The following is a 19,774-nucleotide window of genomic DNA, read 5'->3' as shown; positions in this document are numbered from 1 at the left end:
TTCCATTAGTTTTTCAAATTGGTATGTTTCGCCGGGCCGCGAAGAAATATAGAGCTGAGTATCATCAGCATAACAGTGAAAGCTAACACCATGTTTCCTGATGATATCTCCCAAGGGTAACATGTAAAGTGTGAAAACTAACAGCCCTAGTACTGAGCCTTCAGGTACTCCATACTGCACTTGTGATCGATATGATACCTCTTCATTCACTGCTTTACTTACCGTGTTTGAAGAATGATTCTGACTTACCACTGTTGTTTGATGAACTCGTGAAAAAACGGAGCGAGAGAGAAAAGAAACTGAGCGAGAGAAAAAAAAAGACAACAGCAATAAACGCGAATGGAAACACGAATGACAAGCTAACTGCTAACGAATGCTGAATGAATGAAACGGAAAGGGTTATAGTACTGAGTTTAATTTAATTTGATGTTAAAATATGTTCTTTAATCTCAGTACTGTTTGTTTATGGGCAGGTTTTGGAGTCAGTTACTTAATCTTTCAGCTAAGTTACGAGTGAAACGCAAGGCCGCGCTAAGTTTGCAGCTCCCCCGGCAAACAGCAGCCCTTCTCCGGATCAGATTTCATCAACGCACCGGCACGAGAATTAGCACCATTTCAGTAAAAAGCGATTACAGAGAACGGTTGAATATACTAAAATTAAAATGCTACTTTTAAATGTAAAACATTTTACGTCTAAAATGTTTGTTAAACGAGTTGAAATTAATGTAATATTGTAAACTATGCTGTATTCACCCAAATAAATTAAATATGTCCTGTATTTTGACCATGTGTTCTTGCTTAATAATAAATGTTCATATTTTGATTATTGCTGTTGCCTCTAGTAATTTTGTTTTTACAGTCCAATTTAAGCCAGCAATATAATATTTTTTAAACAATAGTTTACTTAAATAAAATAACCCAGCATGTTTGGAAAAAACATCTAACCCTACCAGCTGGGTCAAAATAACCCAGCATGAGTTCTGTTCAATATTTGCCCAGAGCTGGGTTGCCAAATAACCCAAGTTGGGTTGTTTTTAACCCAGCATTTTTTAAGAGTGTATAAGCCACTCTTGCTGTGTGCTTAGGCTCACTGTCCTGTTGGAAGGTGAACCTTCTGCCCAGTGAGTTTCTGAAAGCTCTGGACTAGGTTTTCATTGAGGCCATCTCTATATTTTAGTGCATTGAGCTTTTCTTCTACTCTGATGTGTCCCTCGGTCCCTGCCGCTGAAGAACAGGCCCACAGCATGAGGCTGCTACCAGCACACTTTACTGCTGGGATGCTACTCTGCAGGTGATGAGCAGAGCTGGTTTCCTTCAAACATAATGCTTAGAATTGAGGTTCATCAGACCAGGGAATCTTGTTGCTCACAGTCTGAGGGTCCCTTAGGTGCTTTTTTTGCAAATTCCAAGTGTGTTTTCATGTGCCTTAACTGAGGAGAGGATTGAGTCTTGCCACACCGCCATAAATCCCAGATCGGTGCAGTGTTGCAGTGATGTTTGTCCTTCTGTAGGTTTCTCCTGTATCCACATATGATCATGGAGCTCAACTAGACTGACCATTAGCTTCTTGGTCACCAGTCTATAGACAAGGCCCTTCTCAATCAATTTCTCAGTTTGGCCAGGAGGCCAGCTCTTGGAAGAGTCCTGGTTGTTTCAAACTTTTTCCAGGAGGAGGAGTAAGAAAGACTACATGCTTCTGTGAACCTTCAATGCAGCAGATTTTTTTTTCGGAACTCCTCCCCAGATGTGTGCCTCAAACACAATCCTGTCTCTGAGCTATACAGGCATTTTTTTTTTTTTTACCTTCAGGGCTTGGTCTTTGCTCTAAAGTCCAGTACACACCAATCCGACGCCGACGAACTAGTGGCGATGAAAGCAGGTCGGCTCACGTCGGCAGCGTCTGGGTCCAAAGTTGCCCTGACACACCAAGCCGACGCTCGACACCCGACGACCAAGTGGCACGTCCGTTCTGCGCTTTTCTCGTACACTGGTTTGCCAGCTGAACAGCCAATCAGAATGATCAGATGGCTGGACTGACCGACGAGCTCCGACTCCGACTTGAATTTGCCACAGGTTAACTTCACTCGAAGTGTAGTAACATCTGCAAGCAATATGAATTCTCCTGAGCTAATTTTCAACTGTCCCAGTTTAGGGCTGTGCGATATGATGATATATATTGGATGGACGAAATAAACAATAGAGCATAATATGAAACAATATACTTTTTATTTTGTGGTGTTGCAAAATACATTGTTTACGGTAATACTTTTTAATCATTTGGATGACTGCAATCTTACATGCCACCATGGGACATGAAGGGGAGACAGAACCAGGTGGAGAACGACCAGCCAGGACAAAACAAGGAGCTCGTTCCTAAATGAGGGACTAGGCTACATCTGTAGCATGGACATGCATTTTTAAGCACTGCAGTTTTAAAACAACCGATTTTAAGCCCTTGAAACACAAACAACAGAGCTATATGCATGCGTCATCTATGTTTCTGTGTGAGAGGAGCGCGCATTTTTTTGCTGCTTTATTGGCTTTGAACGATTACATAAACACACTTATATTTCTGTCATGACAACTCTCGGAGGGATTGGCATGGTAATGTACATGACAATGTTAATGTATTTGGTCTTGGCGAAATAGATCTGCTAGACTGCTGCTACGGCAGAGCAAGTACCGAGACTTGCTACTGCCAATACATCCACAACATGCTGCTGTGAGCATGTAGGAAATACTGCTGCTGCACAAATAACAACATATGAATAACCCCCCCAACAAAGCAGGAGACACAGAACACAATACAATACAAGCCAATATATGCATACCGCTGAATAGAAGGATAGACTGCTGCATCAGTGGACATACATGCATCCGCACACATGAAGATGAACAGACAAGGAAAGACAAGACACCCCCCAACAAAGCAGCTCTATCGCCAAGACATATGTACTGCTGCTGCTCCGAAGAGCCATGAGAACTGCACGTATTACTATCTATGTGAGCCTTGGCTACCACGCTGACCGGCTTAACACTAGTAGCCTATGACTATGTAAGCCTTGGCTACCATGCCGACTGGCTTAACAATAGTGGCCTACAACTATGTGTGCTTGGGCTACCACGCCGACCGGCTTAACTCTAATTAGACGCGCACTGTGTGTAATGTTAATTAACAAAATGGATATATGTTGCAATCCGATAGATAAGACCCCAGCATCCACCTGAGCAAATATCATAATTTAGTCATTTGATATCTGCTGTTATTTTCTACACTTCATCAGTCCCAGTGGCAGAGTAACAGCTGGTTAATTCATGTTCGTGCGATGAGACGGACCAAGTTAGCTGATGCATGCCATTTACTCTCTGGTGTAGATAAAAGTTATCAAGGTTACAGTGCACAAAAACCCCTGAGTGGACTGACCTAACTGAACTGAAATAAAAGCAGAATATAAACGTTCTTTTTCCGTTTCCTGAACTACACAGCACAGCTAGAGCATACGTCAACGAGCACATTTCTCCAAACTACACTACCCATAATGCATTTAATTCAGGTTTACATCAACCATAGATAGTGATCTTAGCAATAACTCTAAAATCCCTTCTTTCCGCAACACTGTCACTGATATGACTGCAATAAGCGCCTGCTTCTGACGCTGCGTGCAGCTGAAATCAGCCACACACTCATCACGATGAAAACATTGACCTTAGAAAAACGAACGTGAACATTGAGATTACGCCGATGTATATGGTGAACCCCAGTTGAAATGCATACACAAGAATGCTTATTTTGTTTAACCTGTTTCATGTCCATTACCTTTGGCGTGACCTCAGAGCGATTACATGCTTTAAACTGCCTTTGGTCCAGCTGTATAACACAGATGCTAAATGCTGCTGCTAATATGCTTAATATTTTACTGATGCATACAATGCAAACTGCTAACATGACACTTAGTTTAAACTTGTTTATGGTTGCTCGTTTTTTTATTCAGTTAGGCAGACCATGCAAATATACACAGCAATATGGATTAAAAGAGCATTCACTTATCTTAGATGTTGATTTCAGCTGTTCTGAAGTGCGCTGCCAACTTCTACAGCAAACAAAAGCCAGGTATTTGAATATTGAGCAGTGAGCTCATTGGCTACTGATACAGGAGAGAACCAATCAGCTGTGCCATGTAATAATGATGTCATTAGGTCAGATTGAGTTAGACCTATCAGACTGCGCCATCTAGAGTTTCATGCCAGAACTCTGTATGTGTCAGAATCCCCTTATTTGCAAGTATCCTCATAAACACAGTGATTTAGTCTTTAAGAGTGAGAAAAGAGCTGAAAAAGAAAACGCATATGTAACAGTATATTGGATCCAGACTACAGTCTTAAACGGGAAGCTGTCCAAATGTTCGTTCTGTCTGCCATTCATATTAATCAAACAACAGTGAGAGAAAATCTCTCACTGCTTTTGACTAAATCACTCTGGTAAATTTAATAGGAAGAAATGCAAATAATAATAAGAATAATTAAATTGAAGTTTATTTGTATAGCACTTTTTACGATACAAATCGTTGCAAAGCAACTTTATAGAAAATTAAGTTTATACAATATTTAGTGGTAGCTTATCAGTGGTGACTGTCAGTTTATGTACATATGGCAGAAATGTACGGAAAAATCAATTAAAGACGTAATCAAACAGACGATGAACACTATTAACAGCAATTATTATATGATGCAATCAAACTTATAGCAAAATGTGGTAGTTCTGTATGTTGTTTCAGGGTTGGCATCATCTGAGGTCCTCTGAGGGGTTGGCATCATCTCTTCTCAGGTGTTCTGGATCCAGACTGAATATAATATAATATAATATAATATAGAACCCATACATAATGCACATGCTAATTATATCTATCTATCTATCTAGCGATAGATAGATAGATAGATAGATAGATAGATAGATAGATATAATCAGCACAGTGAAGACTAATTAATTTACACAATGTATGTAGCGTTTCTTATTTATTGTAGTTTTTTGTCCTATTGCTTGCAATTAGTTTCTTATCCTTATTTCATCACTAATCTTCAGTGAGCTTGAGGTCTTTTTTTGTCTCTATTTAGGCTTGTATTAGTTTGATATTAACATTGGTGACAAGGATTATGACATTTCTATGGTATTAAAGAATTCAATACCATAAAAAACCTTTTTAAAAGAAAAAATAAATATATCGTGATATATCATTATCGTGATATAAAACTAGTCATATTGTGATATAAGATTTTGATCATATTGCCCACCCCTATCCCAGATAAGGGTATAATTACTTATGAAATTGAATAATTTAAGCTTTTTATTTAAAAAAAAAATTGCAAAGACGTTAAAACCCTGTTTTTTTTTTCTTTTTGCTTTGCCATTATGATGTATGGAGTGTAGATTGATGTGGGAAAAAAAGTAATTGAAAGCAGTTTAACATAAGGCAGCAACATAAAACGTGAAAAAAATGAAGGGATAGGAATACTTTCGCAGGGCACAGTATAATGATGATGTCAACCTACTTAATTACAATAACAAGTGTGGCTTTATACTTTAATTGAGTTATGTTTTGTATTCAGTGTCACATTATCTGATAAAATATCTCCTGTAAGTTCAAATACATCTTGTATAGTCTTAGCTGCTGTATTTTTTATTTTTGTTTGTTTTTAATGTTATTGGACTCATGCAACATTTGCAACTCAGTTCTTGCCATAAATATAGCCTCAGCTGCTGAAATGATATTAAAATCTATACTGCTGCTACTCAACCTCTTCCTGTAAATTCAAACACACTCTTTCAGCCATATGTCACTTTGTAAATACTTCAGCGAATTCTCATAATTGGTATCTGTTTTTGTTTCAGGATCTGTGAATGAGTCGGTTTGTTGTTGTGCTCTTTATTTTCTGAGGCCTCTCTTGTTGCTCTGGGCGGCTCCATATATTAGTAACTTTACAGGTATGATTCATTTGATTTTGAATGTTCAGACATTACTTAATCTTTGCGTGAGTGATTTATCAAAAGAAAGTTGATTAACTTTTATTTAAAATTGTTTTAGTGTTTCAGCTTGTTGATGTTGTGAGTGATATTGTGATTGTAATCAATAGATATTTTCTGTTTTACAGGTGACATTAAAACATTGATTCTGAAATACAGTTATGTGGCAGAATATGTTGTTCTCTCAGTTGTTTATTCAGGTAAATAACCATCATTATCACAAACACATTAAAGTGCACAACAGAAAAAAAAAAAAAAAAAAATGTGCTTATCAGAATCTGAATACCATTTCTTTAATATTCTGTAGCAACTCTGGAAAAAAAAAAAAAAAAAAAAAAAAAACTCGACATAACCAGCACACATAACCAGTGTTGGGCATGTTACTTAAAAAAAAAAAAAAAAAGTAATTAGTTATAGTTACTTCTCACTAGTAACTGAGTTACATCATTATAAATGTAACCGATTACCAGGGAAAGTAACTGTTACTTAAAAAAAAAAACAATAACTCAAATAACTATATCAAATAAATATTTGTCAAATAACTTGGGATGCCCCCAATATTAAATATGTTAAATGTATGAAATGGACACTAAATAGAATAAATTATTATTATAAAACATTGTACACTAATCTACGCTATTTTAATGTTGTTGTGGGCCAATGTGATATACACCTATCAAATTCAATATATTATTGTAAATAGTATCAACCCTCTACGGACACCTTGGCAATAGAATCACCATTGGCTAGTACATTTTTTTGTTTACTCACCAGACTAATATTAATGATCTGATATACTATTATATGTATATATATATATATATACCTTATGTTTGTAAAATGGCACAGTTTTTTAAATATCTGACACTTGGCATCAGTCAGACAAGCATTATAACTGGATAGTATGATAATTTAGCATTATATGATGATATAACTTTAGTAATTAGAATAGCCATGCATGAATGCATATTTGTCATGTTGACTGAACTTAGGACTGGTGGTGCTGCTTAAGATATTTTTTGTCATTTAGTGTTTCTATTAAAAAAAGGAAAAAAAAACTAAAAATAATTCTGATAAGATAACAAAACTACTACAAATTATACTACTAATAACAATATAAAACGCACTAAGGATTAAAGAGCTGCTGGGTTCATTAATATTAATCACGTTGTCTTCGTCTGCTTGAACTGATTTGCTGAAATCAAAACAGATGATGATAGGTGAGCGCCAGCAAATAAGATTGTCATTTGCGCATTAGTTCCGCCCCGCTACCAGAGAACCAGGCAGTTCTTAAAAGCTGAAGAATTCCAAAGGAACTCAAAACACAAAAAACACAACAAAGAATATTGTTTACATGTAGCGCGTCAATTCTGCATGTTATGTAAGACTCGCTCTGTATCTTTCTTTGCGTGTTTGTGAGAGACAAAGCGACGGTGAGTCGTACGCCTTCACACTAGAGTTTACGGTATGTCAAATACAGGTGCGCTGCGCATCCATTCAGATGAACTGAGAAATAAAATTATAATAATATAATAAATTAAAATAACGCCACATTTTATTGTCAGTAACGGTAACGGCGTTGTAACGGGGGGAAACAGTAATTAGTTTGATTACTCGTTACTGAAAAAAATAACGCCGTTAATAACGCCGTTTATTTATAACGCCGTTATTCCCACTGATCATAACATGCAGAAACATTAAGCAGGTCTACATGATACATGGCTTATGTTAGTATGAAAGATCCTTCATGTGTTCAGTGCTGAATGTTTATAGGACTGAATACATTTTATGATCTCATTTTATGAACAAAATCTGCATTGTTGCACTAAAATACCATTTTGCATAATCTTAACTCAGTTTAAAGCAAACTACCACTAAAGTATTCCTCAGCATGTTTTGAAGCCATGTCACGTCATATCAGCAGCACAAAGGTCACAAAGTCAGTATTAAGAACAGACTTAAAATAAAACACTGAACCTCAGATACAACAGACAGACTGTCAGTGTGAATTATAGTACTGCATGAAGATTTGCAGAAAAGTGTTTTGTAATTCTTACCTGTATTTTGTCTGTGCTTTTATTTTGTACTTTGCTTTATCTCCTTCCTTTTAGCCCTTTTTACAAGTGCTTTGGAAAAACTTATGAATTATGCTGAGTTTGACAGATTTGTGATAATAGTGCTGTTTGTAATAATGTTTCTGAGCTGCCTCTGCAAAATCATTTACCGTAAGTATTTCTGTGTGATTCTTTCCCATAAGTCACAACAAGAGTGAATCAAATGAACATGTTTTTATCAGATTGTGTGACTGATATGACAAACAATTGACATAATCATTATTTTTGGACAAGTCATTGTTTAATTTGTTAACATAGCCGTTTGAGGAAGGAATCAAGAATAAGCGGTATACATATCTATACTTCACACCGGTGTTTGAACATTAGAAGAAACAGATCATATCGATCTTTTGATTAAATATTATATTATAGTTTTTATTAAAAGCATAATTATTTTTTTTATTCTATTTTATTTTATTTATTTTTTGAAGAGGTTGCTGCATGACTTCTTTACTCTTAATAATAATATATATGTTTATATAAAAACTCGTAAAGCTCATCTGCTTTTTCTGTTGATTTTATGGTTTAAAATCTGTGTTGTAATAGGCCTGCTGGAAATATGATGACTCAAAACTGAACAAAATAAGATGTTATTTAATGAAAATGTTTCTCATATAGTTTTAGTTACACAGATTAGAAAGAAAAGTGGACGGATAATTAATGTTTTTGATATTGTGGCTGATATGACTTTTGAAATTCTGCCAACTTTGCAATTCATCCTCCTGTTCTTCACGTTTGGATCTGTCAGAGGAGGTGAGTTCATATTTAGTATGAATTGAGTTCATTTTATTCAGGGTTCAGATCAACACATGTTAATATGTTAATTATTCTACAGCCATTTTAAAACACTCATTATTCACTGAGACTGATGTTCATTATGATCTCCTGCAATTTGGAATCTGTGTATGCCTTATAATATCCAACATTAATATAATTACTCTCCTGTTTTAAGCACTCATCATTGTTACCATTTTACCAGTGTTACTGATGATGACAAATGACACATGGTTTTTTAGATGCTATGATAGACTCGAATGTAAGTATTTGATGAATTCTAATCTGATCTCTGATTACAGTAATTTTCACTATGTTTGACTCTCTGTCTCTTATGGTTTGAGTTTAATGTTCAGGAGAAATTAACTATTTGATTCTTCAGTGATTTGAATCATGATGAGCTGTGATCAGATGTGAGATGATTCTTTGTTTTCTGATCTCTGTTTCTCTTTATTCAGTCAGTTTTAACTCCTGATCAGCTCTATTATGCCAGTATGAAAGTGTTATTAATGAAAACATTTGCACACTCTTGTCTTTTTTCAGGTTCAGATTTAGTAATAAGAACAGTGATGTTAATCTTCATATTAGTGATTAATGCAGTGATGATCGGACTTTACATGACGACACTGGGAAATAAAACAGGTACAATAATATTTGTAACATTGTTTGGAATAATAACACATCACTGAGCAAATATAAATGTATCTGGCAAAGTGTTTTCATGCTGATAACTTGTCATTAAATGTTAGATCAGGTATACAGAAGCTGTCATGTTCACATGTTTAAGTCTGAGCTGCGTTGTTTCCCATTCTCTCTCTTTCCTTACACTGTCCTGTATATTGAATGCAAAATAATAATAATCATATTTTTTTTTAAATCCTTAGAAAACAATGAAGTCAATGAGCGTGTGATGGAAAAGTGATGCTTCTTTCACTCTTTTTAATGTACAGATGCTATTGGATGGGCCTGTGTGTTGCTGTTTCTGCAGATACTCTGGGCCATTATGAAGTTTACTTCATATTTTCTTGATTTTGATGATGGTACAGTATTGATTATCTATCATTTTTCTACTTCAGCATGGTTTAGCTGCATCAGTATTAATACATCCAGTTAAAGACAAGTGGTTCATGATATTAAACACTAGGCGAGTAATATTAAGAAGACTTCATATATCATAGTTTTATGCTATGAAAACATTATTCAACACACACAAACAAACAAACAAATAACAAAATAAATAGTTAATTGATAATACCAATGATGGAACTATAACAGGATTTAAGACTACAATTACACTAGAGCATTTTGTTTTAAAACGCATAACTTTTGCTACGGTTACGCCTGCCGTTTACACTACTCCGGCGTTTCGACCCTTGAAAGCGGAGACTTTTGAAAACGCTGCAGACCCCATTTTAGTTTTCAGTGTAAACGGATCAAAACGGATGCTGCATCCCAATTCGCCTACTTATACTATGCCCTAAAAGTATGTACTCTATTTGTGTAGAAAAAGTACATACTTTTGAGTATGTAGCAGAATAGAAGGCAAGTTTTGGGACATACTACTTCGTCATAGCTGCTTCTTTAACGGACGCTCTGTTGCTTAGTTACGTGCATTCTGTCACTGTTTAAACTGCCCTGTCAATCATCTTATCAAAGCATTATCCATATTTCGTTAAATTTAATTTCCTACTGTATTAGAGAGAAATAAAGAGGCACGATGATCTGCCAGTCGCGGGTCTATCATGCCGAGAACTCTGCTCATGTGTTTGCATAATGATGCATTTAAAAGTTAATGACCAAATGTATCATTATAAAAGTTCACAATGTTGCTGCAGATGAAATATAACGTAGATATAACATTAACTAAATATTTTTTCATCAGGTTAGACATTGATTATTTATCACTCAAACCCCTTTCGCTACCTGTTCTTTGGTCTCGCATATCCACCATGTTTCTATTTTTTAAACACCTTTTATGCATGTTTGCAGTTCTAATCGTATCCTTATCCACCGCGCAATGTGTTGTGGGCAATATTATCCATTAGAGTGTGCATCCATAGATATGTATATGTAGATAGCGAATGTTTCTATGGGCCACTATACGTAAGCCGTCCGCCATATTGTAATGATCAACTTGACGTCATTCACCATAGTGATCACTGAATATTCGAAAAATGCCACAATCCTGCACAGAATGGCTCAACGGTTCTGTGCGAACCTACAGTATGGTGAGTGACGTCAAGTTAGCCATTCCAAGATGGCGGCCGCATCTACGTGCCTGGAGTGGTCGAATGGGGCATCTATGTGTGCATTGATCTGCACTTCAAATTCTAACCGGAAGTAGTAAACCATCTGGGAATATTTGGCATACTTTTTTCAACATACTACAATTTGGGACATACTAATTCTATTTTCTACTAGAAACTAGAGTTTTAATGGCGTTTTAATGCCGGTGTGCTGTATGCGCTCCCATTTTATTGAGATGGAAACTTTTTATAGGTAAGAAACTGCACATTCAGGAGCTGGTTTTCAACCCCCGCCCCGTGAATTTTGAAAATACAACAGCTAAAAGCTAAATATATTTCTCAGCAATGAGGTGATAACTTAACAGTTTTTGTAAATAAACCGACAAGCTTGTTTGCAATGCTTCACAATCGCTCGCTCGCACGTGGGTGCATGCGTTCGTTCATTCGTTCTCTCTCTCCTTAATTCGAATTCATTTCAATAAATATCATCTTTATTTCACTAAAGAATTCTACCTCTAACGAGCTGTAGATAAAATAGTCTAACAAATTAAAATTACCGGTCTTTATCCGTTCAGTCAGATTTTGTGCTGCAAAACATCCATGACAGCCGTTGTCCATGCTGGCAAATAATAATGGCCATTCGATGTGAATTATATAAATAATTTTAAAAGCACGGCCATTTAAAACCCGAGGGTCTACCATGTGCATAGTAAAGCGATCACTGCAGACAATCCTTTTGGGTGGGAATCAATGTAAACACAGATATCGGATACCAGTCGTGTCTAAAGTGAATGTAAACAGACGGAACAAAAAATCGGATATGGTCAAAAGATCGGATCTGTGCATTAAGACTTGCAGTGTAAAAGCAGCCTTAGATATGTATAGGTAAATTCCCCATTCGACCGCTCCAAGCATGTAGACGCGTCTGCAATCTAAATAGACAGGGAATCTACCTATACATATCTATGGTTGTACCTGCACGAATTGTCATGTGACATGCGTCTTCGGTTGTGTAGTGTGGACCGAGTTCGTTTCTGAAATGCAGTGAGGATCATTTTCATTTTAAAATGAAAACACACTAGTGTAAACGGCCTAAGATTATGCTGTAAAGCAGTTCTTATAACTTCAGTGTTGCTAATCTAAAAACTTTGTTTTAGTGGGTTTTAAAGGGGACATCAGATGCAAAATTCACTTTTACATGGTGTTTGAACGTAAATGTGTGTTGGCAGTGTGTGTACACAACCACCCAGTGCTTTATTTTTAAATCCCCACAAATAATAAACACTTTCTCAAATCAAGTCATTCACAGATTCTTGGCAGAGTGACATAGATCAGGCACAGGCCCCTCTCACGACTATTGACGAACACTGCCGTTTCAGCATAGACCCGCCCTGAGAGAGCTGTCATCAATCCACCATTGTTTCGATGTTGCAGCAGATGTAGACAAGAATAACTTCTAAGCGATTGAGGTGTTCTGTTGTTGGATGTAATAATGAACACAGCAGTCGTCATTTACTTCGGACAGCTGAGCCGCTGAAGACGCAGTGGATTATGTTTGTTTTTGAAGGGAATGTGTGCACCGATCTACATAAATGCGTTTATATTCGTGATCCAGCCTCACCTACAGAAGAAGTGAGTATAAGTTTTTTTTTTTTCATGAATCTTTGCAAATCGCTTTTCCTAATAACATGCTAGTTAGCAAGTATCACGATGAATGCTGCTAAAGTTTACAGTCTCTCAGAGAACGGCTGTCACCCCACGGAAGAGAGGGGTGGGGTTAGCAGAGCTCATTAGCATTTAAAGGTACATGCACTGAAACGGCTTGCTGTGAACAGAGCTGTTTTTGACAGGGTAAAAAGGGTGTTTTACACTACCATTGAGAATTTTTAACCAACGTATGTTATAGACTTTTCATGAAGACCCTAAAGAATCATACCAACTTGTGCGGCATTTGATGTCCCCTTTAAACATTTTATGTCACCCAAGGTAAGTTGATGCAATTTTGCATTTGGTTTAAAATATTAAATGTTTAAACTTGCATTACAGTTTTTTGCCGTGTTGTTCCTGTGTACGTGTTTGGATCAGTTGGTGTTGTTTTACTGAACTCTGTTACACTGATGACTGAACTGATAATGAACACAGGTGAGCAAACAAAACACTTTAATATGCAATATTTTATAATTTAATCCATAGAGCTCATAGTAAATATATTTAAACATATTAATAAGACTTTATTTTATTTTAATCAGACTGTTAGGAATTAAATTAATCTGTATTTACCTGGAATAATTGTACTGTAATAATATAGTTAAGATTGCATTAATTTCTCAAAACAGTGAATATCATATTTAAGAAGTAAATGCAACTCGTCTTTTCAGTAAATAGTGATCGCACAGTTGAAGATCTGAGATTCACTGTCTTTCCTTCTGAATGTTTATTTGCCGTATCTGTGCTGATTTCTGGATTATTTCCATCTGGTGAGTATAAAGCACTATTATTTATATTACAAACTATTAGATTATATTAATATCATATGAGCTGGTCTTTTTCTTCTTTTTTTTGTCATTACATTTACATTTAGTCATTTTGCAGACACTTTTATCCAAAGCGACTTACAATTAGTCATTTCTTTTCTTTTTTCATGTGTTCTTTTTTTCTCATTCATTTTTTCCAAGCATCATTCAGTACATAAATAATCTGTCCTTTAGGGGTTTTTTTTGGAAAAACTAAAGAGACTTAGTTTATAGAGAGAGTCTAAAGTCTGATTCATTCACTTATTTAATTCACAGACTGTGGTGTGTTTGTGTGTTGATTTTCTGTAAAACTCAGAATACACTCAATAATCTTCTAATAATCTGCTATCTTTGTCACAACCCTTAAACATCAACCTAGACCATTTGAATGCTGAAATCCTAAAAGCATCTGCTGAGTGTCATGAGAACTGCTCACAATGAACATGAACAAATCTTTATATTTATTGACTCCCTGTTTCATTCAGATCATTGATAGAACTATATCAGGGATCTTTAGATGTCAGCAATTATATTAAAAGTTTTCAAGTTGAAATGGGTTGAACTATTTTACACTGTCTTATACATAAAATACTCAGAGAATATCCCTGATGATACATTCAGAAAGATCCATGCGACAGTAGTTTATTGATATTATAAGTTACTGAAGTCATTAAGGTGAATAAGTAGTTATTGAATTTAATTTTCACAGACACTGATTAGAGTCAACACATCCATTAATATATTTTCTCCCCAATTTTTGACATAACAGGTGTTGCAAAGTGTCTGCAGTTTTGTCAGGTTAGTATCATTATAAACCATATTGAGTTGTGATCCAATGACCTGCAACATCAGGAGACGTTTCACTTATGAAAGATCCTCATGCTTTTGAAGAATCTTGTAATATGTATTGTTCCGTTTGCATCTGTTTCCCTAAATGCAGAACAAAGAGAAATCCAGACAAACTCCAGCGGACAGATCACAGCAGATCCAGAGCTCTCAGGAATCAAATAAAAGGAAACATCCGATGGCTGAATATCAGAAGGAAAATCAGCCTAATTCAGTGGAATCACAAACATGATCAGCAAAGAGAAAAAGAAGAAAAATATTTCAGATACATCTCATGCATACACTTTACAAATTAAATATATAACTATAGAGAGAGAGAGTAATGTACTCTGACATTAATTAAGCTGAGATTGATATAATGACATTATTAATTATTAATGTAAATAGTTTTGTACTGTGAGCCCTGAGTTTTGTAGCTTTTTTATTTTTAATTTTTTTGTTTATTTTAAAAAGCTGTAAATGCATGTTTAAGAATGGTTTCCCACCCACTGCCACTTATACCAACGACGGAGATAAGCGCAGTTAGAATAGCTAAATATGTGGGAGAGCATTGCTATTGAGTGACTATTGTATTGCGATAGGTAACACTTTAATATTAACCTTGAATCAAGACTAGTTAGCACATAATTAATAATTGAAATGGTTTAATAACAGAATTGTGTTATGGTTACACTTGAATTGGTTACAAAATAGATGAAGGATGGTAAAACATAACCAGTTAATTGTACCCAGCATATATGTAAGATATTACCTGCACTTAGGGCAAGTTATTTATTTTTCATTGGCTCAAGTTAAAAAATATAGATGTGAATCATTACCCTATTTTTTTAATTGGATGAATGAAACATTTTTTTCAGTGTGAGTTAAGAGAAAGGGAGAAAAAGAGGCAGAAAATCAGAGCCTCAAGAAGAGAGCCCCAGCAAAGAAAAAGTTAGCAAAGAAAAGAGACAAAGCAACAGTTACAGTCTTCTTTTATGCCTTCCTTGACCATGTGAGTAAAAACCAAATGTAACCAAAACTGACCAATCAGCAGATTACAGCTTCACCCACTGTGCAAAAGCTGTGACAATTAGCAGACCCCCGATGTATACACATGTTGGCCTACAGGCCTTGATCACTATCAGCACTTCTGTGCCTTCAGAAATGCCAAATGGCCCTTTTGTTACTGAAGATAGGTTTGGGACAGGAAAGCATAAGTCTTTGATAATTTTTGACCCTACACATGCAGGATGTATTTTTTTGAGTCTTAACATTTTTATTTTGTATTTATGTGATGTTGATTTTTTAACATAAATAAATAAATACATTCTATCTGTAAGCCAACTTCAGTGTAAATAAATCTGAAACCTGAACCCACCAGAAACAGAGACTTAATATTTAAATCTTCAGATCTTCAGATATATGGAAGCATATGGGTAGCAAAATTAATTTTGAAACGTAATATGCAAAATGCCAATGCAATAGGTAAAATGACAATGTATTTGCAATGTATAATGCAAAATTATAATTTAAATGCTATTTTTCCTAAATGCATTTAGACTTGCGGGTAGGACACTTGGGATAGCAAATTGTATTATCAGCATAACAATTTGAGTAAATGTGTAAAAGGTAGGGGTTGATGCCATCCTTCTAGAACAATGTGTATCTATGTTGAAATTGTAACACAAATTATGTTTAGTGATTTTCATTTCTTTATTGCAAAATGCTAAAACTGGCACTGTTTTGTAGAGAAATTGGCTCTTTTTCATCTCTAATTTTAACACATATTATGGTGTGTGATGCTGAACTCTCGTATGAGTTTCTAATGGTTTTTTTGTATTCATTGTACTGTTCTAAATGTTCATATTTTGTGCAAGAGTAGCATGCTCTGTCTCAGTGGTCTCAAACTAGTACCTCATAAATAAGTGCTAGTATTTTTTAGCAGCTAAAAAAAAAAAAACTAAGGGTTACACTTTATTTTAAGGTGTCCTTATTACAGTGCAATTATACATTTAAATACTGAGTAATATTAATTATCTACATGTACTTACTATATGGTTAGGGTCAGTGGTGTATTGTAACGAAGTAATAATACTTCGTAACAGTATTTTTGGGAGTATTTGTGTACAGTATATCTTCTGCGATAATATGGTATATGATAATATGATATAAATCTATATCACACAAAGAGTACAGTTTTTCTGCAGATATCAGCATGATAACACATTTAATAATCATTTTATACAAGTTCAGTAAAGCAATAAGTGACTTACATTTTAGACATAATATTGCTTGTTTTTGCTCAATTTTGCCAACGAAAATAGTTCCAAACATAGATTACACAGCAGTGTTTCACAGCGTCTCTGAGCAATGGACGGTGTTTGTTTACTTATTGAATGAATCAGCTTTTTGGACGAATCGGTTGAATAAATGGTTCAGTGATTCACTCATTAACACAGTCAAATGCTTTGTTCCTGAATGAATCAGTCGTTTGAATGAATCGGTTGAATCTCAATGACTCACTCATTAACAGTCACTTGCTGCCACCTACTGTCCATTTTAATTTCACATTTCTACTATTTTTTAATGTTTTAAATTATTTCAAATATCAGTATTCAACGTTTTATGTTAAAAACAAAACATTAGGCCTATTTATGCATCTGTAACTGCAGGTTAAATGCATCCATGTCCGCTCTGAGCTACATTAAACTGTGTAAATACATCTAAATGCTATTTCAGATGCAGATTCCAGACATGTTTTCTTATGTTGGAATGAAAGACACTAAGTACCGGATGAAGTGCTTCTTATTCTTACCCAAAAATACAAAATGGAAGAAAGAGTTAAAACTGAACACAATCTTGCTACTCAAGCTGTGTATGAACATTTTTTATATATATTTATTTGCTTCTTTTCCATTTTGCATTTACTTGTACTTTTACTTTCAATACTTAAGTACGTTTAAGATTTTAAAAATACTTTTCGTACTTAAGTACAATAAATATCACATACTTTAAGACTTTTACTCGAGTAATATTCTAAATGGTGGCTTCAACTTCTACCAAGGTCGTTTTCTGGTAAAATATCTGTACTTTTACTGGAGTATGGCTTTCAGGTACTTTATACACCACTGGTTAGGATTAGGGTTTGCCTTAGGGTTATTTTCATGTAATTGTGCATAAGTTATTGTTATTATAGTAGTAAGTACACGTGTAACATGTGTGACAAGGACACCTTAAAATAAAGTGTTACCAAAATAAGTGCTAGTACATTTTTAAACTGCTTGCCATGGATGGACTCATAAAAGAACAGCAGATGGAGCTGTTACTCAAGAAAACACAGATGATTGTGACTTCAGTTAGAGGAAGATGAGAAACATTACTGACTCATGATACAGGACTTATTCATATGAATCACGTGAATATAAATTTGATAATCAATGATTACAATGGAGTTAAATAATAAAATATATAATATAAAATACATAAATAATTTCAAATTATTTATTTTCTTTACATTTAAATGTTAATGACAGTGCTGTGTGTATAAACCAAATGTTTATTTTCACAGGTGCATTTATTGAATAGAAGTTAAATAAATTAGCTAGGGTTAGTAACTATACATAAACAGAAAATGATAGTGTTTTTGACACCAAATATGTTTTTCCCTCAATGAAAATGAAAGTATCATATTCAAAGTTTGTCCTGTTCTGCCAGTCATGACATTTACTTACATAGTTTCCTTGCGTGAGACTGAACAACAAGCTTTCTAGACATAATTCATATTTGTGCAGCCTTAGTTCCTCAAAACTAGTTTGTTGAGCATCAGTTAAAAATGTTAACAGGAATGCAGACATATGAGGTTTTTTTTCTTGAGTACTGAAACATGAAAAGATTGATGAAGTGGTTTCAAGTTCTGCAGGAGTTTTTGTCATGTTGATGTTTAAGCATTCGGCCAGGGGAAAATTATTTTTTATGTACTTTTTTTGTGGACGGATATAATCAAAGCAAAGCAACAATACATATCCAACTACAGATGCTCTCAATTTCTACTGTTCTAAAAAATTATCCAATGATTTATAAGATCTCCTTACTCAAGATTGCATCTGTATGCAATATTAGCATATCTGTAGTAGTTTCTGTTTTTTTTTTTTTTTTAAAGAAACAATGTTTATAAATGGAATAATTCAGTGGCTGAGGGACTCCCTACTCAAAGTGTCAGTGTAATTCTCAGATTAATTCACAAGCATTAATTAGATTGATCATGAATATGTAGGCCTATATGTAAATTGGCCCCAGATGAGTCCAAGAACTTGCAAGTGAATGGAGTAACATCTAATAGCAAGAACTGGCAGATCTGGGGCCTCATTTATAAAATGTTGCGTATAAACCATCCTATATTTGTTCTAAGATAATTTCTCAAACGTGCGTAAGTGCGATTCAGAGAAAATATACCTGTGCACAAAAACACGTGCGTACGCCTCTCTTCCAGATGTGACATTTATAAATCGCAAATTATCTTGAAATTGTGCGCAGCTGACTGGTGTCAGATCTCCGCCTTGTAAACACCCCTAATTAATATCATTACCATATAAAAGAGCACACGCCAATATATGACTTTCTATGCTTGAGAATTACCAGCACAAAGAAAAAAAAAACTTTACTGAGTCTGAAATTAAGGGTGCTGCTGGCGGAGGTTCATGCGGGGACACTTTTTATTTAATAATGTGTAATTATTCTGTGGACAAACAATGTGTGTGTGGTTATATTTTTTTTCTATTGACTATTATCAAAATTACTACTTCTAGAAACAACAGAAATAATAATAATAATAATTAGTAATTATAAAAAAAATTAGGTTTCCAAAAGTAAGAATAAACTACGAATTCAAGTAAAATGTTCAGTCATCTTATAAAAAGTGAGCCATCCTACTTTTAAAATCACTTGCTATGACAACTAATAAAAAGTTCACGAAATTCTTGCAAAACTTTAAAAAACATTATTGAAAGAAAAATTGGACCTTTCATATCATAATAAAATAAATTATTACTCGATTATGGTCTCCGGTCTGAAAAAAGCTGCATGTGATTTGGCATTTCTTTATATTTACACATTTTACTAATGCTGCTCAAATGTGCCATTAATGTACTGACACAAAAATATATAGTGTATTTTATACAAATATAACTGATGTAAATGACAAAAACAAAGTTTAAGGCTGATGTCTCTATTCATTTTCACAGAAGCAAAGCAGCAGATGTTATAAATAAAAACAGTTAACAATGT

The 19,774-nt window shown here is 34.8% G+C and overlaps 1 protein-coding gene across 1 annotated transcript in view; it reads left to right on the top strand.

Annotated features, from left to right (window-relative positions):
- The window catches only part of LOC107704183 (uncharacterized), a 15,413-nt gene extending 1,733 nt beyond the window's left edge, over nt 1–13,680 (top strand). Inside the window, exons 3-11 of the mRNA XM_016507071.1 lie at nt 5,888–5,980; nt 6,148–6,219; nt 8,131–8,244; nt 8,752–8,886; nt 9,086–9,169; nt 9,451–9,549; nt 9,858–9,947; nt 13,200–13,295; nt 13,532–13,680. Of these exons, the coding sequence (XP_016362557.1) occupies nt 5,888–5,980; nt 6,148–6,219; nt 8,131–8,244; nt 8,752–8,886; nt 9,086–9,169; nt 9,451–9,549; nt 9,858–9,947; nt 13,200–13,295; nt 13,532–13,680 (932 nt within the window). The remainder of the gene's footprint in view (nt 1–5,887; nt 5,981–6,147; nt 6,220–8,130; nt 8,245–8,751; nt 8,887–9,085; nt 9,170–9,450; nt 9,550–9,857; nt 9,948–13,199; nt 13,296–13,531) is intronic.
- The last annotated feature ends 6,094 nt before the right edge of the window (nt 13,681–19,774 follow it).

Source organism: Sinocyclocheilus anshuiensis, unplaced genomic scaffold, assembly GCF_001515605.1.
Source record: "Sinocyclocheilus anshuiensis isolate Anshui unplaced genomic scaffold, SAMN03320099.WGS_v1.1 scaffold1228, whole genome shotgun sequence".
NCBI classification, from domain to species: domain Eukaryota; kingdom Metazoa; phylum Chordata; class Actinopteri; order Cypriniformes; family Cyprinidae; genus Sinocyclocheilus; species Sinocyclocheilus anshuiensis.
This window is presented reverse-complemented; position numbering and strand designations above follow the sequence as displayed.